The following is a 19,394-nucleotide window of genomic DNA, read 5'->3' on the forward strand; positions in this document are numbered from 1 at the left end:
GTGGCACCAGTGGGCGAGCGCGAGGGGGACCGTGCCAACATTACGTAAGCGTTCTCCAGGCATGCAGACTCAATCCTGACCAGAGGGGAATGCCTACCAGGCCTACTCCCCCCCCCCACACACACACATACACACACACACACACATACACAGAGAGAGAGAGAGAGACACACACACACAGAGCTAGCCCTGGGCCCTGCTGGGCCCCGCCATGCCAGACCGACCCAAAGTTGTGTGTTACCCCGTGTGTTTGAAGCTGATCTCGCGGCTCAGCGCGGGCACTTTAACGGCACTCCTGTCAACAGCCCCGCTCACTGGCCCGGGGGTAGAACGCCAGAGGCAGACAGTCTGGGCACTGAGTGCTCTGTTGCCCCCCTCCCTCACATGGTAGGGGGTTGGTCGGGGTGGGAAATGGAATCCTCCAGCGTTCCCTGACGTCACCAGGTGAAATCAGAAAGGTTAACCGACACGGCTCAAGTGAACGCGCTAGTGACAAAGCTCAGTCTCGCTCTTAAAATAGGCGCGCGCAGAACAAGCCGTTTCCGCCCTGGTGTTTACTACACATAAAAACATAAAGTAGAAAACGGCACTCTCAAGCTCGACACTCTAGCAAGAGTTTATTTACTAGACACAGACGGCAGGACACCCATTTATAAAGGCCATCCATCTGGCACTCTTGGACATAAGTGTGTACGCCTGTTTTTGTCTGTGTATGTGTGTGTGTCTTTGTGTGCTTTTGTCTCTCTCTTGGTGTGTGTGTGTGTGTGTGTGTGTGTGTGTGTTTGTCTGTGTGTGTGTGTTTGAAGGGGGATTCTTAAGTCTCGTGGCTGATAGGAGTTTTGGGGGAAAGTTAGGAGTTGCCTAATGGTGGTTTCTTGGTGGGTCTTGGAGGCGGCGATGAGAGGCCATCCCTCTGGGAGATCTGTGGACGGCTAGTGTGTGTGAGCGCTGCTCGGCCTCTGACTCTCTCCGGCCGAATGAATCTGTGGCAGTGTGTGTGAAGAGTGCACGAGTAAGTGTATCTGTTTGTGAGTTGTGTACTTATGAATCTTATGAGCATGTCTGTGAGTGTAAGCTTGTAAGTCTGTGAGTCTCTTCTTTGTATGAGAGAGAGAGTGTGTGTGTGTGTGTTTGTGCTTATGTGTGTGATCATTTGTGAGTGTATGTGTGTATGAGTGTGAAAGAGAGAGTGTGTGTGTGGATGTGTGTGTGTCTGAGTGTGTAAGACAGCAAGAGAGCGTGTGTGTGTGTGTGTGTTTGTATATGTGTGTGTGTGTGTGAGGCCACAGCCCTGTCTTAGTGAGGTTACCGGGGCACACTTGGATGCCCTTGCGCGGGCCGTCTGAATCAATAGCACAGTTACGGGCAAACCCCCCTGGTCCCTGATGTTTACCTCAGCCCGCTGCAGAATGGGCTCGCTTTTGCCAAGCGCGCTCCAGGATCAAGTCTTCCAAACAGCCACCGTGGTAACGACCACCTCTGAGAATTCCCTCCACCTGAAGGAGTCTGCGTTTGTTTGGCCCCCCAAACATCCCCAACCCCGAGCCTGACCGCGGCCCTACGCCATCAGTCAGAAACACCACTGAAGTGTGACGTCCCGACACCACACAACTCCTCTCAAACACAGCCAGAATCACCAAGCCACAGTTTAAGTAACACTGTTTTTATTAGTAGTAGGCTATGTAATGCTAACTGTAAACAATAGCCACTTAATGCTAATTCTAAATAGCTAAAGCTACTGCCTGTTAGCCATTGTGTCAACTAAAGCCCAAATTGAGAACATGGTTTGTAGCCTACTTTTCTCTCCAGCATTTGCTAATGTGCTGTGGTCATAGCAGACCAGGAAGTGAGGGGAGGTTCAGATTAACATTTAATGAGTCCAAAACGTCCTCCTGTTTGTTGTGACGTGACCCAGACTCCCTCAGGTGTGTGTGTGTGAGTGTGTGTGTGTGTGTGTGGGGGGGCTTTATGAGATAACAGCGGATACTCTTGAGGACAGGACGATGAGGGCTTGGTAGAACTTAAGCCGTCACTAAAGCCTCCTTGGGACTAATATCACTTAAATTATAGTCAACAACCGATTAGCATCAAGGCAGCAAGCAGCCGCTGTGCCTACCAGCAGCTATAAATATCCTGCCGTGCCCTCTGTCATGCAGTCGCCGCGGTAACACACTGATCTAGTGTCAGGCGCGCTATGCTGGGGAAAGTGGGAGGATAGAATCTTTCTTCTTCTTTCTTTGGTTTAAATGTCATCATTGTTATGTGAGGCAATTTAAAAATGGAACAGGGGGCTGTGGAGAGAGTGGACCAGACTGGACCTCACACTGAACCAGAGCTAACTCCGTACCAAAACAGGGCCACATCAGGGGCAAATCAGGGGCACATAAGGGGCAAATCAGGGGCAGATCAGGGCCACATCAGGGGCACATAAGGGGCAGATCAGGTGCAGATGTGAGCCAGGTTTGAACCAGTGTGAGTCCCATTCTTCAGTCTGGACGTGCTGCCATGGCGACCATTGGAGAGCAAAGACATGAGCTGTGTGACTCGCCTCTTCCTCATCAGGCGACTCAGGAGGAGGACGGAGATGGCATACGGATCCTTCAAAGTCAAAGTAATCATAACATAATGAAAAAGTTAATATCAAAAATGAGTCTGTTACATAACAGGGCAGGTGAGTGCGGTGAGTTTAATTTGAAGAATCGGCTGCCGTGTCCTGTGTGAACTAATTTACTAATTGTACAGCCAGTGAAAGGGAGCGGCGCTTTAATTACTATTCATTATTGTATCTCAATCTGCAATTCAGTGAACCCGTGACTCGGGGAAAGAGAGCCTAAATTAAAACATGAAATGAAAATTTGATCGCTCTAAGAGAAGACCCTGTAGTAATTAGTCTCAAAAATATAAACAGAAGACTGACAGAAATGTCAGTTCCTTTTTATATGATGTTCTAAATGAGGAATTAAAACAATTAAAGTGTGGGGATCTGGCTTTGGCAAACTTATTAACAAAACAAATTGATCATTCCCGGAGAAAAGTTATTCATGAGAATTTAATATAGCTCTCTTTAAGGGAGCCATTCACCCATTCTCACGAAGGAAACCTGCCTGGAAGAGCCTGCACTAAATGAAGTACTTTTTTAGGGAGCTAGGCAAAAAAGACAAAGTTGTATTCAGCAATATAACTTTTTTAATATGACTTTGGAGCCTCGGTCTGAAATTGATTTGGAGCACTGCTGTTTGGACAGCTGTTTACTAAACGCTCAGCTCGCCTGCAGTCTCTGGCTGATGAGTGGCCACTCGGCCCCAGGCTGGTCACAGCAGAGCCCACCAACGTCAACGAAGAAACACACCGCTCTCAGTTCAGCCCCTAACGTGCTGGTCCAGGCCCAGGATGCTTTCAGGTGAGGGATTTGTGCTCTGCCGAGGCCATTGTGTGCCTGAGTGGCCATGATGCTCGTTTGGCAGTAATCCCTCGTTATGTGATTAGGGCAGGTATTGTCACGGTGTGGCCCGAAAAGAGAGCGAGAGAGAGAGAGAGAGAGAGAGAGAGAGCCCACAGCATCTATAGTCTGTATTCGGCCTCACACAGTCTAGCCTTGGGCACAGGACCACACAGTACCCTTCAGCCACACACACACACACACACACACACACACACACATGTACAGTCACACATTCATGTCTTACAGACAGACACACACACACACACATACATAGTCTCACATCCATGTCTTACAAACAGACACACACGCACACACACACACACACACATATAGGGTCTCACATCCATGTAGTGCACACACAAAGAGACACTCTCGCACACAGAATTAGACATATAGTTGTATACAGTCATGTGCAAATATACACACTCTCTAACACATACGCAAATACTTATCACACACACACACACAAGGGTAGTAATATTTCAGTAACACTGAAAAGCTCCAACCATCTCTTCTCCTCAAGCTCTACTTTTGAATGCTGGCACATTTTCATTACTAACAACAAGAAAAAAAAAAAATATTTTTATTACTTCACAACACACTTGACACAGTGTACCCCAAGGCGCTTTTTTCCTCCCAAAGTTTACAGCTTCTCTCTGTTTCTCTCCCTCTCTATCCTATCCTCCCTCTCTCCCCCTCCAACCCCCCCGTCTTCCTCTCTCTCTCCTCTCGTCCTCCCTCTCTCCTCTCTTTCTCCCTCTCTAAAACCCTGCTGTTTCTCTTGTCTTCCGTGGTGGGGTTGGCCATTACTCCCCAACTGTAATACATTAGCGGGATTAACATTCCAGCGGTAAGCCCGTAAGATCGACCTGCTGGCTTTCCTGCCGCTCTCGCCGCTGGCCTCGGGCCTGCCCCGGCTCGCACGTTATTTGCCCCCGCCTGCCCCACTCATCTGCCCCCCCCCCCTCTCCTGCCCAGCAGCCACACACTGCCCCGGCCAGGGCAAATTAATGACAGAGCTCTATCAACGAATGAAAAAGAGAAACCTTTGAAGGATATCAAAGCTTTTAGCCTTCGGGAGACATGAAACCACACTATTCACTGCAGGATGATTGGCTGGCTTTAGAGACCTGCCGTGTGCTTCACTTTTCTACTGTGACACACACACACACACACACACACCATCACTGACATCTTCGCACAGAGGAGAGAAAGTTTGTGGGCTTTATGCCAAGATGGCAAAGGTTGCGACCTAAGGCACCCAGCTCCGACCTCTCACGCAAGAGGTGCTTTCCATAAATAACGAGGGAAAATCCTCAAAGTGATCAGTTGGGTATGTTTGGAAAGGGAAATAAAATAATATAAATAAGACACCCTACTGCAGGATTTCACATCAAACAAAAATACATGGCATGGACTAGGGACACACACACACACACACACTCGGGATATGGACTGGTTTGTTTTTCTTACTCCAACACAAACCCAGACACCTTTAATTAATCAGTATTTGTACAAGCGAACCCCCAGAAAATGGCGGCCCTTGGGGATATTTTCCGACGGGATTATCCCGGGTTTAAGAGCACCCAACCTCACAATGGCCATCCGAATGCCTCCGCAATAGCATCTGGTCCAGATTACTTTCCCCTCTGTCCAACAAACGCCAAACAATCCACCAAGGATCACACTGAGAGGAGGGCTTTTAAATCTCTCTAAAGTGCATTCTCAAAAAGAGGCATTGTCACTGCGTCATACATTTCTCATAGACAATGCGAAACAATTATGTCTAACTACAGGATGCTATTTCTAGATATTTTAAAACGATGGCAGTCTTTAATCTCGGTAAAGTAGCCTACAGTTACACAAGATAAGGAATAGTTTGGTTTATCTCTGGTTTCCATCTCTGGTTTCCAAGTCTTTAAACGGTAACCTCGACAAGTTAGGCTACTCGAGGCCTGTGTGACTCGAACCTGCGTAAATGTCAACAATAGTGACTGACAATAGTCAGTTATTTAATTGAATAACCTGCTTGGAAATACCAGGTGTGCTCGTGTTCTGTTAGAAGGCGACAGTGCTTGCCATAGTGTCACAGACCTACATTTTGTTACTTGAGGTGTTCATTTCACAGAAATAACTCACCAGACGCTCACAGTAGTCTACCAAATTGAAAGCGCAGAGAGCTATACTTGCTCTCTGCTGCCATCTATCGTCCGAATGACTTTGTACTGCACCTCGAAAAATGACCCAAATGCGAGATAGTGCCGCCGCTCGCACCGTGCGCATATCTGTCTGCAGAGCCGCAGAGTCGCGGTTTCATCGCTGTGCGAATAGTGCAGCAACTGTTGGAGGGGACACCACACAATCGCCAATAAATAGTAGCTTAAATGCAAACTGCGTTTCAGTCTTAGACAACTGAACGTTTACAATTTCAAAATTCAACGATCCTTAATGTGTCGTCGCTTTTATAATAGCCTTATTTGCATTCATTAAAACGTAATCTGTTTGGGCTACATTAACAAACAAGACGTCACCTTAGCCTCTACTTACATTAATTGTGAGAAGAGGCTAAGGTGGCCATGGCCGATATATTTCTTTATGGGGGGCCGTTTAGGCCTTAAATGAATACACATACTTATGTGCGCACACACATACATACTTAACACACACATACATACTTGCAAGTATGTATGTATGAGAGTGTGGCTGTATGCGAGTGCTAGTATTAATATATATAATATATATATATATATATATATATATATATATATATATATATATATATATATATATATATCAGGGCTCGAATTATCTTTTTGTCTTTAAGGGGGTCTCTCTATCTCATAAAAAGTTGGCACACCCCGCGCATAGCCTAACAAGGCGATACAATGAAATAGCCTAGGCGCAAGTGGCGCTTTTGCGCAGTACAGTATATGCGCACGGTAGGCCTAGGCTTTACCTTGATACACGCACACAACAGACATAGATTTTTCATAGAAATTGATTACTTTTCATTAATTTCAACATATTACTGATTGTAATAGTCCATATCTCATTTCAATTTCACAATACAAAGAAATAGACTAAACGATTTAGTCTGTGCCATTCTCAATTTCACAACGTTACTCATTTAAACAAGACCACCGTCTCAGATAGGCTATCCTCAGTGTCAAACACAATAATGCATGTAGTGTAACTTATACACAGGGGAAAAAGCACTAACTGGCAGAAATGAATAAAGCCAGCCAAACTATGTTCTAGTATTTAGGCTAATGTGTTGAACCGTGGAAAATTAATAGACGAACAATTCTCGAGTTTGCACTGAGATATTGTCGAGTAGCCATTGAATATTCCGACATCAGAGATTGCTAACAGGTGTTTCAAAATAGCTGGGAACTTTCCGGAGCTCTGAATGTCAGAGGATAGCTAGATCATCAGACAACACAATCATTGTAGGCTGCATTATGGGCCATAATTTATGGCTTTATCAATCAACATAGAATAGGTGAAGCGCAAGTTCAACAGCAAACAAGACTTTTCAGCACGTATCAAACCATGTAGGCTAGCCCAATGAACGCCTATGCAAGACAAAACACTCACATCAAAGCAGGGTGACTTCTTCAGATTTGTATGCAAAGATTTGCGAGTGCTGTCAAATCGATACGGTTTGCTCATATAGTCTAGTGGTGTGGTGGTGAAGTGTCATGCTGCGTTCAAGAGCGTAGTGTAGGTCTACGTCCCGTAGTAGCCTATATTTTAATTTAACGTCTTTAATGAGATCGCACAGGGATGGATAATGAGCGGTTGTTTAAGATTAAATTACAATGCCAGACACACACAGATACGAGAGACCCCCTCAGGTTTTTGACTTTGTTGCTTTGTTGCTTTCAGTCCCCCTGGCTCCCACGTAATTCGAGCCCTGATATATATATATATATATATATATATATATATATATATATATATATGTGTGTGTGTGTGTGTGTGTGTGTGTGTGTGTGCATGTAAAGTATTAATTTAAGGCATAAACGGCCCCCCCATCCCCCATATTTCTTCGTCATCTGATCTGTTCACAAAGTATAACATTGATTGTAACACTCCATTTATTACAATACTGAAAGGACATTCTTTTGTAGCCATAGCCAAATGTGAAGATCAATAAGGTGAAAAAGCGGCATTTATCAATATCAGAGAAAAGAATGGAGTTAGCATTGAATATTTAAAAACACTTGCACAGTGGTAATAACTAATAAGTAATTGCCCTTTTATTTTAGTCGTTTATTTTAGTATTTTAGTCGTTTGCATTAATAGTTGTGCTATCAATTAAATGTTATAATAATGTTATTGCATGATATATTATATATTATGCAATGAGTCTAACAATCATGTCAATTATATATAGCGTAACGTATATATACCGGTAACTAAAACAGTAGTTTTATCCCCCGCTTCTCCAGGTGGACACAAGTGGGCCTGGTGTGAATTTTCCCTAAAGACACCTACTGGAACAACTTCCTGCGTCCTGCGGACGCCGTCTCATCTTATGTGCCAAGACCGCACGCAGGCAACAGCCCACTTTAAAAAGGCAACAGGACTACACACACACACACACACACATTGTTTTCCTGCACAAATAGCATTCAGATCCATAACCTTGTTGTAAAAAGGCAATAGGACTATATCGTTTTGTTTTTCCTGCACAAATAGCATTCAGATCCATAACCTTGTTGTAAAAAGGCAGCAGGAAAACTTATTTCCCGGGTTGTTTGTTTTTTTGCTGTATATTTTTTTTCTCATATATTTACTGTAAAGAAATGCATGCAAGCACAAGCATGATATAGCCTAAGCCATCTGAGTTCACGGGATGAACAAGACTATTTGAAAACATTGTCTTTTAATCTTCAAAGGGACATTATTATTTGTGACATTTAACTATTTAACTTCACAAAAACTACTTACCGGTCAATTAACTCTTCAACCATACCCAGTGTGTGTGGCGAACAGTATATTTCAGGTGTGTATAGTCACTTTCTCTACCAATGTGCTGCAGTGCTGTGCTTGACAAAGATACAGCCAAACATGGACATTTAGGCTTTAACTTTACTGATAAACAACACTGTTAATCTATATCAGATGCTCTAATATAGCACTGGGCTACTTATAAACAACACTGTTAATCTATATCAGATGCTCTAATATAGCATGGGCTACTTATAAACAACACTGTTATCCTATATCAGATGCTCTAATATAGCACTGGGCTGCTTATAAACAACACGGTTATCCTATATCAGATGCTCTAATATAGCACTGGGCTACTTATAAACAACACTGTTATCCTATATCAGATGCTCTAATATAGCACTGGGCTACTTATAAACAACACTGTTAATCTATATAGCACTGGGCTACTTATAAACAACACTGTTAATCTATATAGCACTGGGCTAATTATAAACAACACTGTTAATCTATATCACATGCTCTAATAAAGCACTGGGCTCCTTATAAACAACACTGTTAATCTATATACTGGGCTACTTATAAACAACACTATTAATCTATATAGGCAGGCAGACACTCTAATATAGCACTGGACTATTGCTTATGCGTTTGTTCAAATATATTGTAGTAATATGATGTAAGAGTTATGTCTTTAATACGTCAGTGACAATCTTCCCTGATATTTCTTTGCCTCTGTGGTATTTCACTGTTCAGCTGACCTTGCTAACGATAATGCCGACTAGCCTACTATGTTGTTCTTCCACGAGTGAGTTTATCATCTGACCATCTTTTGACATATGCAGCTGGACCTTTCCCAAGACATAGGAGGGGGTGTGAGAGAGAGAAAGAGAGAGAGAAAGAGGGAGGAGGTATAAATAGTTGCTGTAAAGTTGCTGTAATTCTCAGTTTGACCCCTCTGCAGTCTGCACATTTTCACGGTAAGTCTTCATTCTTCCACATTTCCTCTCTTCTCTCTTTTCTCTCTCTTTCCTCTCTTCTCTCTTTCCTCTCTTAATAATTTCATCTCTTCTTTCTTTCCTCTCTTCTCTCTTTCCTCTTTTCTCTCTCTTTCCTCTCTTCTCTCTTTCCTCTCTTCTCTCTTTCCTCTCTTCATCATTTCATCTCTTCTCTCTTTCCTCTCTTCTCTCTCTTTCCTCTCTTCTCTCTTTCCTCTCTTCATCATTTCATCTCTTCTCTCTTTCCTCTCTTTCCTCTCTTCATCATTTCATCTCTTCTCTCTTTCCTCTCTTCATCATTTCATCTCTTCTCTCTTTCCTCTCTTCTCTCTTTCCTCTCTTCATCATTTCATCTCTTCTCTCTTTCCTCTCTTCTCTCTCTTTCCTCTCTTCATCATTTCATCTCTTCTCTCTTTCCTCTCTTCTCTCTTTCCTCTCTTCATCATTTCATCTTTTCTCTCTTTCCTCTCTTCATCATTTCATCTCTTCTCTCTTCTCTCTCTTTCCTCTCTTCTCTCTTTCCTCTCTTCTCTCTTTCCTCTCTTCATCATTTCATCTCTTCTCTCTTTCCTCTCTTCATTTCATCATTTTTCTCTCTTTCCTCTTTTCTCTCTTTCCTCTCTTCATCATTTCATCTCTTCTCTCTTTCCTCTCTTCTCTCTATTTCCTCTCTTCATCATTTCATCTCTTCTCTCTTTCCTCTCTTCAGTCTTTCCTCTCTTCTCTCTTTCCTCTCTTCTCTCTTTCCTCTCTTCATCATTTCATCTTTTCTCTCTTTCCTCTCTTCATCATTTCATCTCTTCTCTCTTTCCTCTCTTTCCTCTCTTCTCTCTTTCCTCTCTTCTCTCTTTCCTCTATGGCTACCTGGAGCATCTCTTCTGTCTGCTGACTCCTGTAGCCTGAAAGGTGTGTGTGTGTGTGTGTGTGTGTGTGTGTGTGTGTTATTTTTCAATTTCAATTTAATTTCACTTATAGAGCGCCAAAACATTACACATGTCTCATGGTGCTTTACAGAGTGTTAAACATTCAGAGAGAGCCCATGAGTAACAGGGGCGAGGAAAAACTCCCTAGAATTGGGGATACATACAGTGTATAGGAAGAAACCTTGAGCAGATCAACGACTCAAGGGCCCGACCCATCTGCCTAGGGTCAGTTACAGGACAGTAAGGTCTGTATACATGATAAATGAAAGGTTAGTTAGGTGTAGAGAATAGAACATGGTGTTTAAAGCCACCTGAGGTATATGTTACACAGTGGTGAGGTTACATGTATGATAACGCATGAATTTAGTGTCAGAAACAGTCCAGTGTAGGGAATGAATTGTCCATAGGGATTAGGAATTGTCGTAGGGCAAGTAGTGGGTCACTAGGCTGCTCGGGCCAGGAGTCCGGGCAAGGGGACAGCAACAGGTGGGATGGGACTTCAGGTGCAATGAGGGCCAAACGCAAGGATGGCTGATGACTGGTGATGGTATACCTCACAAGTGAGGTAAGGGGTGAGAAAGAGAGATATAGAGTGGGTTAGTATTATTATAAGTCATGATGGTTAGTATTGATGTATATCAATGGTACTATATAGTGTTATACTAGAGAGGGAGAGTTGAGAGAGAGAGGGGGAGAGAAGAGGTAGGAGGGAGAGTTGAGAGAGAGAGAGAAAGAGAGAGAGAGAGAGGGGGGGAGAGAAGAGGGAGGAGGAGGAAGAGTTGAGAGAGAGAGAGAGAGAGAGAGAGAGAGGGGGAGAGAAGAGGTAGGAGGAGGGAGAGTTGAGAGAGAGAGAGAGAGAGAGAGGGGGAGAGAAGAGGTAGGAGGGAGAGTTGAGAGAGAGAGAGGGGGAGAGAGGGAGAGAGTTGAGAGAGAGAGAGAGAGAGAGGGGAGAGAAGAGGTAGGAGGGAGAGTTGAGAGAGAGAGAGGGGGAGAGAAGAGGGGTTGTAGGGCGTGACACATGAAAAGCCCATGACAGCGCTATGCTATAGCAGCGTAACTAAGGCATGGTGACAGCGCTATGCTATAGCAGCGTAACTAAGGCATGGTGACAGCGCTATGCTATAGCAGCATAACTAAGGCATGGTGACAGCGCTATGCTATAGCAGCATAACTAAGGCATGGTGACAGCGCTATGCTATAGCAGCATAACTAAGGCATGGTGAGGGGTAGTCAGCACCAGCGCAGGTATGGTCAGTGACCACCATCTCACGCATGACTGGGGTGCCAGCCACACAACGACACAGCAGGGTAGTCAGGGTCGGACTGGGAGCAAAATTCGGCCCTGGCAATGCCCCAGGATTCAGGGATAGGCTACTAAAGACAGGCTCATATTCTGTCTGTCTCACGTCATGTTACCCCATGCATTAAACCACATGTCAATGCTTGACTAAATGAAAAATATAGGCTACTGAACATGGACATCGTCATAGTTGACAGAAATGACATTTTGTCCTAGTTTGTGTGTCGTCATCACATTTTGCAAAATTAGGCTACCTTCGTTACTAACCTACCAGTTGATAGCCTAATTTTTACCTGCATCGACTCGCGATTGATTATGCATCTAATGTAACACTCGGGGGAGAGACCACTTTCCAAGTTTCACTTTCACTGTCGTTGTGAGCTACAAGGATAGGCCTAATATGGAAAATACTGTAGCGTTTCACCAAGAGCCAGAGCTTCATGAACTGGTTTATTGTCACCAAAGCACACAATGCAGCATATGACACACAGCGGCCCGTGTCAGGCCCAGAACCGAAAAGAGGCCGAACTTCCTTGAACCGTAGCCTATATTCCCCGGGGGTCCCGCCCCCCTCTCACCAGGCTGCCAACCATGAGAGTGCCCGGGGTTATGCATAGCACGGGCACTCCCTGATTGTATAAGTATAAGTACATATACTTTTTTGATCCCGTGAGGGAAATTTGGTCTCTGCATTTAACCCAATCGGTGAATTAGTGAAACACAAACAGCACACAGTGAGGTGAAGCACAAACTAATCCCCGGCAAGAGTGAGCTGCCTGCTTCAACGGGCGGCGCTGGAGAGCAGTGAGGGGTTAGGTGCCTTGCTCAAGGGCACTTCAGCCACGGCCCACTGGTCGGGGCTCGAACCGGCAACCCTCCGGTTACAAGTCCAGAGTGCTAACCAGTGGGCCACCGCTGCCCAATTGATTGACAGCCGGTCGCTACAATACTTTGAAGTTTTCTTTTTGAGTAGGATCAGCTCCAAAAATGAATGGGGTTTTGTTTAACCTGTGCTACACTTTTCCACCAAGTTGTGCGAAAATTGTAGGCTACCCGTAGTTTTTTTTATGTTGACAGAACCGCACTACAGTAGCTTACGTGGTGCAGTAAATGGAAGCTCTTGGTAGCGCGTGTAACTAACGTCTATAAAAACAATATACTTATGGAATAAAACTAGACCTCTGATTGCTGTTTACGGTTAAACTGCCATAATGTGAACACCAGCCAGCGGAGGACACTTATACAGCCTAGGCTACCATGCACTCGAACTAGCGGCTGCTTGGACAAATCCACTTGAGGGGTGGGGCAGGGGGGCGCGATCGTAACACACACTGGACCTGTCATGAAGAGGCCAAAATGATTGACCTGTCCCCCCCCCAAGCCAAATGGATGCAACTGCATTTATAGGCTAGGCCTAGGCCTACAGAACGGGCCGCAAGTAGGCTAAATAACTTTTTTTTAAATCCCGGAGCTCACCGGCCCACATGGGTACCGGCCCACCGGGCATTTGCCCGGTTGTACAGATTACCAGTCCGAGCCTGAGGGTGGTCCATTCCAAAAAACCCTGAGGTGGTTGAAGTTCCACACTGCACCATACCTAACTATGGGAAGAACTAAAGAGACTAGAGTCTAGTCTTAAAAATAGGGAGGGGTGTCTGCTAATCGAACTGAGGGAGGGAGACTATTCCAGAGGAGGGGTGCGCGGTAGCAGAAAGCTCTGCTCTGCTATTTTGAAGTCAATGCAACTTTTAACAGATAGCCAGTGTGTTTGTGTGTGTGTGTGTGTGTTTGTATGCATGTGTGTGTGTGTTTGTATGTGTGTGTGTATGTATTTGTATGTATGTATGTGTGTGAGTGTTTGTATGTGTTTGTGTGTGTTTTTGTATGTGTGTGTGTGTGTGTCAGAGTTTCCGCTTTTCGTTTTCCAGACATTTTGATGATATGCCGGTCAAATATCCTATTATCGCTTCTTAATTAGTCAAGTCGAGGAAAACGGGAGACAGGCTAGCATACATATGACATGGCCGTATAGAATGCAACATGTTCATTTTAGCCTAACTTAAACATGCTCAACTAGTGTCAATTTAAAAATCTAGCCATGTCTCTATGCTGTTTTCATGGACAGCAAGAATCCCCTTCGTTCGTTGTTTTGAATAGGCTACGTTGTTTGTTGCTGCCCACATTATCTCCAGTCGTGCAACAGTTTTGCGCAGATGTGCACACACCACCCCATAATGCTATGCCTCTTTATTTCATAACACTAAATTAAGAAATATTTCCTATTCTGGAAAATGTTTAGTTTTCAATGATAGGCCTACCATTCGATTGTGCTGCAAATTATCGGCGGACCAGCAATCTCCTCATCGAGGAGGCCCTAACCCTGCAGATCTAGACAGAGAAAGCATGCAGAGCAAGACACCTTTTCTCTGGATGTGGTGGAGCTGATCGGACACCTGAGGCTTCAGATTTACCATCGTGTGTGTTTGTGTGTGTGTTTGTGTTTATTGTTTATGTTTGTGTTTGTCCTGCAGATGTTGTTGCCCTGCCTGATGACCGTCCTGCTTGGCCTGCTTGGACCTGCACATGGTAAACCACCATGCCTTCATAATGTAGTAACACACACACACACAACACTAGACTAGAGTAGCCAGGTTTGCGCCTGAACCCGACCAACCCGACAGGCACAGGCATTTTTTTTTCTGTCCGAACCCACCCGGCCCCACGCAGATGATGCCTCAGTTATTCCCATGCTAGTGATTAAACGCTCCACGCTTGTGGATAGCCTGTCTTTTTTAGCCCATTAAACGGAACACACAACAAATTGTCTACAGAATCAGATGAGTGGCACGCACGCAGGTCACACACAGCACATTAACACAAGAGGCCCAAGCAAGCATAGCCTATTGAAATAGAATTCTTGTCTTACCATTGACGAAAAGTCTTGAAATGAACTGCAAATGTCTTTGAAACTACAGTGCCTCTGTCACTGATCCATATGCAGTATCGACGTTAATTGGGGCAACTCGAGGAAATCCTCATCCAGTTGAACGAGACGACCTTAGGCTACAGCCTACCGGTAGCCTATGTCTTTACCACAGTATGCAATGCAAATAATCTTAAAATCTCCTGATAGGCTAACAACTTTTTTTAACGTCACCCAAGACATGCCGCCTGAAGTGCACATGCGTTGTCACGGCTACATAAACAAATCTTGCACACAGGAAGAAAGCTATTAGGTGTGTACACACACACACACACTAGGCCCTGCATGGTAAGCAGCATGCCTTCATAATGTAGTAACACACACACACACACACACACACTAGGCCCTGTATGGTAAGCAGCATGCCTTCATAATGTAGTAACACACACACACACACACACTAGGCCCTGCATGGTAAGCAGCATGCCTTCATAATGTAGTAACACACACACACACACACACTAGGCCCTGCATGGTAAGCAGCATGCCTTCATGGTTTAGTAACACACACACTAGGCCCTGCATGGTAAGCAGCATGTCTTCATAATGTAGTAACACACACACACACTAGGCCCTGCATGGTAAGCAGCATGCCTTCATAATGTAGTAACACACACACACACACAAACACACACACACACACACTAGGCCCTGCATGGTAAGCAGCATGCCTTCATAATGTAGTAACACGCACACACACACACAAACACACACACACACACACACACTAGGCCCTGCATGGTAAGCAGCATGCCTTCATAATGTAGTAACACGCACACACACACACACACACACACACACACACACACACACACACACACACACTAGGCCCTGCATGGTAAGCAGCATGCCTTCATAATGTAGTAACACGCACACACACACACACACACACTAGGCCCTGCATGGTAAGCAGCATGTCTTCATAATGTAGTAACACACACACACACACACACACACTAGGCCAGTGCCGGCCCGAGCCTTTTGGGGGCCCTAAGCAGAATTTGATTTGGGGGCCCCCTCCCACAACGCAGAGTCACCTGTGCTTGGCGATAATTGACAACTTCACACTATAATGACATATGTCACGATCTGGCTCAAGACCATGGCAAATATGGAGACAACTCGAGGGGTTAGCGTAAATAAGACAATAATTTATTTACAAAAAAGATATTTACAAAAAAGAAAGTAACAAAACAAAAGCAGAAGACGCCTCAGCCATCACTTGGGCCTGCTGCAGTCAAGCCACCCAGACAGCTCTCACTGGCGAAGTGAGCGGGGAAGAGAGAAGACACTCCCACAGGCTAGCCCAGGTGTAACAAGCAGGCTAGCCTATAAAGGTGCACCCGGGCCCAGGTGTAACAAGCAGGCTAGCCTATAAAGGTGCACCCGGCCCAGGTGTAACAAGCAGGCTAGCTCATAAAGGTGCACCCGGGCCCAGGTGTAACAAGCAGGCTAGCCTATAAAGGTGCACCCGGGCCCAGGTGTAACAAGCAGGCTAGCCTATAAAGGTGCACCCGGGCCCAGGTGTAACAAGCAGGCTAGCCTATAAAGGTGCACCCGGGCCCAGGTGTAACAAGCAGGAAGCCTGTAAGACACACCAGACAAGATAGGGACACCTAGTGCCCCGGTGGACCCCTGCAGTAAAACAGGGCAATAGCCATGGCACAGGCACCCATGGTAGAGGTGCCTGTATTAATTAAATTATAAATTAATACAGTGAGGTTATGTATTAATACAGTGACTGATTATGAACTACTGTCCCCCTGGACACAGATGCATAAGGACTCGGTAGGCTCATTCAGTAATCCATTCTTGCTCACATGCCAAAAATGTTTTGGGGCTCCGCTCTAGACTTCTGGCCCCATGTGCTTGGTAAACCAATGTATTAGTTGTTATTTACACCAACCCTGTCACCTTTTAATCTTAGAGGCTACTAATTTATTTATTATTTACAGATTTATTTAAAACATTCATATTCAAAGTGAAGCACTAAGGGTGGTTTACTGAAGTTGAATTGACAAATAACAAAATACAACAGCATTTGTATTTGTTGTAAACAAGTACATCCGCTTAATGACTTGTTTTTTCAACAGATTTTGCAGAACAAATCCGCAAATGTGCATTAAATGAGCAATCTTCAACTACAAAATAAAAACCAAAATAGACAAACATTAATAATCAAAATTAAAATGTCCCAAAAATAGATACTTATTCCTACTTGTTCCTGGCTTTCAGGTATCTGCAACTCTGCAGTGGACCTAACCTGCAATGATTAAATAAATACATAAATAAATAAAACAAAAACTATGTTAAATGTGTCATGTCATATTAACAGGCTATGTAACCATTTGCCATCAAAGAAAACCTCACCTTCTGTGTCATCAGCCATGGAGGCAGACACTTGATGAGGTAGAGTTAGGTAGTGGTAGAGATGTGCTCCAAAGTACTTCAACAGTGTCTCTGAAAAAAAAAAAATTGCATAAGTGCATATTTGATCGAGAGCAGAATGAGTTTATTTTGCTATCATTACTTACACTCATCAACAAGCAATTCCACATGTAACAATTCATATTCTATTGGCAAATGAGGCATAATCAAAAGTATACTTAATTGCAGTATGGTGAACGCTTAACATGGTGATCTACTGCAGCCTAAATATTAGGTAGCACTGCTACATCACTTGCCACTATCTTAATCAAAAGTCTATTTTCATCACAGAAGTCTCCCCACCCAACATGGTATATTTTCTCAAACACTACCATCTCTCCAAAGATCATAGAGCAGAGCGGGCGTACTGCCAGACTGCACGCATTTCCATCTTGCCTATGAAGCTGGAACGTTACGCATTGCCCAGAGTCGCTAGTCAGTGGGTTGGGGTTGGGACTGGGAGCCTGGGCTTAGCCTGCTGTTGCTATCAGACTTACCACTATGTCACATATTATAGAACAGTAATAAACTATCGACACTTTCAGGTGCGAAATCAGAAACAATCCCTCTGTGGTACATTTGCCTTCAGCTACAGTACGTTTTCATGTAGCTAGTGCTAATGTCCACGTCAGTCAGCTAGCTAACTTTAATTTACAACAAAAGCCCACCTATGGCTAGGGTACATGCTTGATTAAACATCCAAAACAATCCCAATATCCTTGACATCTGAAATACACCTAGATAAATATATATTAATGGGAGACATTTCTCTCTAGATGGCGGGGATTTAGCTCTGGTGATGGCTTATATTAGATCATGACAGCTAGCTAGCTACCTCAAGCACAAAACATGCTGTAAATAATCATGCAAACATACCTGCATCTTGCTCTTTTTTCTCCCTCCTCTGTCATTTTCTTCTTTTCTGTTTTGGCATCAGAGGGATACGGCCCTTTTGTGACTTGTCTTAACATTACCGTCTCTTCCGATTTTTTGAACTTGATGCAGTGTCTGCACTAATTGTCTATGCACCCGGAGGTGTCTAGTTTATGCGTGACTCAAAGGCTGGCAGACACAGTAGAGGTAGGCAGGCATATTTATCATGAAATCAGAATTTTTTTTTGTTTTAAATTATTAATTGTTTAATTTATTCATTCATTGATGCCAACTTGTTTAACGTTTATTTATTATGTAAAAAAAGAAAGAACTGGGGATGGGGGGCCCCCAAGGCTAGTTCGCTTAGGGGGCCCTGCCAAGCATGGTCAGCATGCCTTTTTAGTTAATAATAATATCAGGCCCCTGCGGGTCGGGTTCTGCACTAGGGCCCTGCATGGTAACACACACACACAGCATGCCTTCATACAATGTAGTAACACACACAGGCCCTGCACAGCATGCCTTCATAATGTAGTAACACATCACACACACACACTAGGCCCCTGCACTACTGCATGGGGCCCTGCATGGTAACACACACACACACACACAAGCAGCATGCCTTCATAATGTAGTAACACACACAATAGGCCCTGCAAAGCAGCAATCATAATGTAATAACACACACACACACACACACCAGGGCCCTGCATGGTAAGCAGCATGCCTTCATAATGTAGTAACACACACACACACACACACACACAGAGACACACACACATAATGTAGTAACACACACACACACACACACACTAGGCCCTGCATGGTAAGCAGCATGCCTTCATAATGTAGTAAAACAACTAGGCCCCATCATGGTAAGCAGCATCAGTAACACACACACACACACACACACAGTAGGCCCTGCATGGTAAGCAGCATGCCTTCATAATGTAGTAACACACACTAGGCCCTGCATGGTAAGCAGCACACACACACACACACTGCCTTCATAATGTAGCCCCTGCATGAAGCAGCATGCCTTCATAATGTAGTAACACACACACACACACACACACACACACAGCATAAGCAGCCATAATGTAAACACACACACACACACACACTAGCCCCTGCATGGTAAGCATGCCTTCATATCAACACACACACACACACACACACACACATGTATGGTAACACATAATGTAGTAACACACACACACACACACACTAGGCCCTGCATGGTAAGCAGCATGCCTTCATAATGTAGTAACACACACACACACAGGCCCCGCATGGTAAGCAGCCCAGGGGCCCCTGCATGGTAAGCAGCATGCCTTCATAATAGTAACACACAATAACACACACACACATTGCCCTGCATGGTAAGCAGCACACAATAATAACACACACTAGGCCCTGCATGGTAAGCAGCCTTCATGGTTTAAGTTACTTTTGTCCTGAAGGAACATTTTATTCTCTACTTAACCCG

The 19,394-nt window shown here is 44.4% G+C and overlaps 1 protein-coding gene across 1 annotated transcript in view; it reads left to right on the forward strand.

Annotated features, from left to right (window-relative positions):
• Positions 1-211: 211 nt before the first annotated feature.
• Positions 212-19,394, forward strand: part of LOC125311886 (pancreatic triacylglycerol lipase-like) — a 44,058-nt gene continuing 24,875 nt past the window's right edge. Inside the window, 3 exon segments of the mRNA XM_048270255.1 lie at positions 212-387; positions 2,491-2,611; positions 14,154-14,208. Coding sequence (XP_048126212.1) covers positions 212-387; positions 2,491-2,611; positions 14,154-14,208 — 352 coding nt within the window.

This window comes from Alosa alosa, chromosome 18 (assembly GCF_017589495.1).
Source record: "Alosa alosa isolate M-15738 ecotype Scorff River chromosome 18, AALO_Geno_1.1, whole genome shotgun sequence".
Lineage (NCBI taxonomy): Eukaryota > Metazoa > Chordata > Actinopteri > Clupeiformes > Clupeidae > Alosa > Alosa alosa.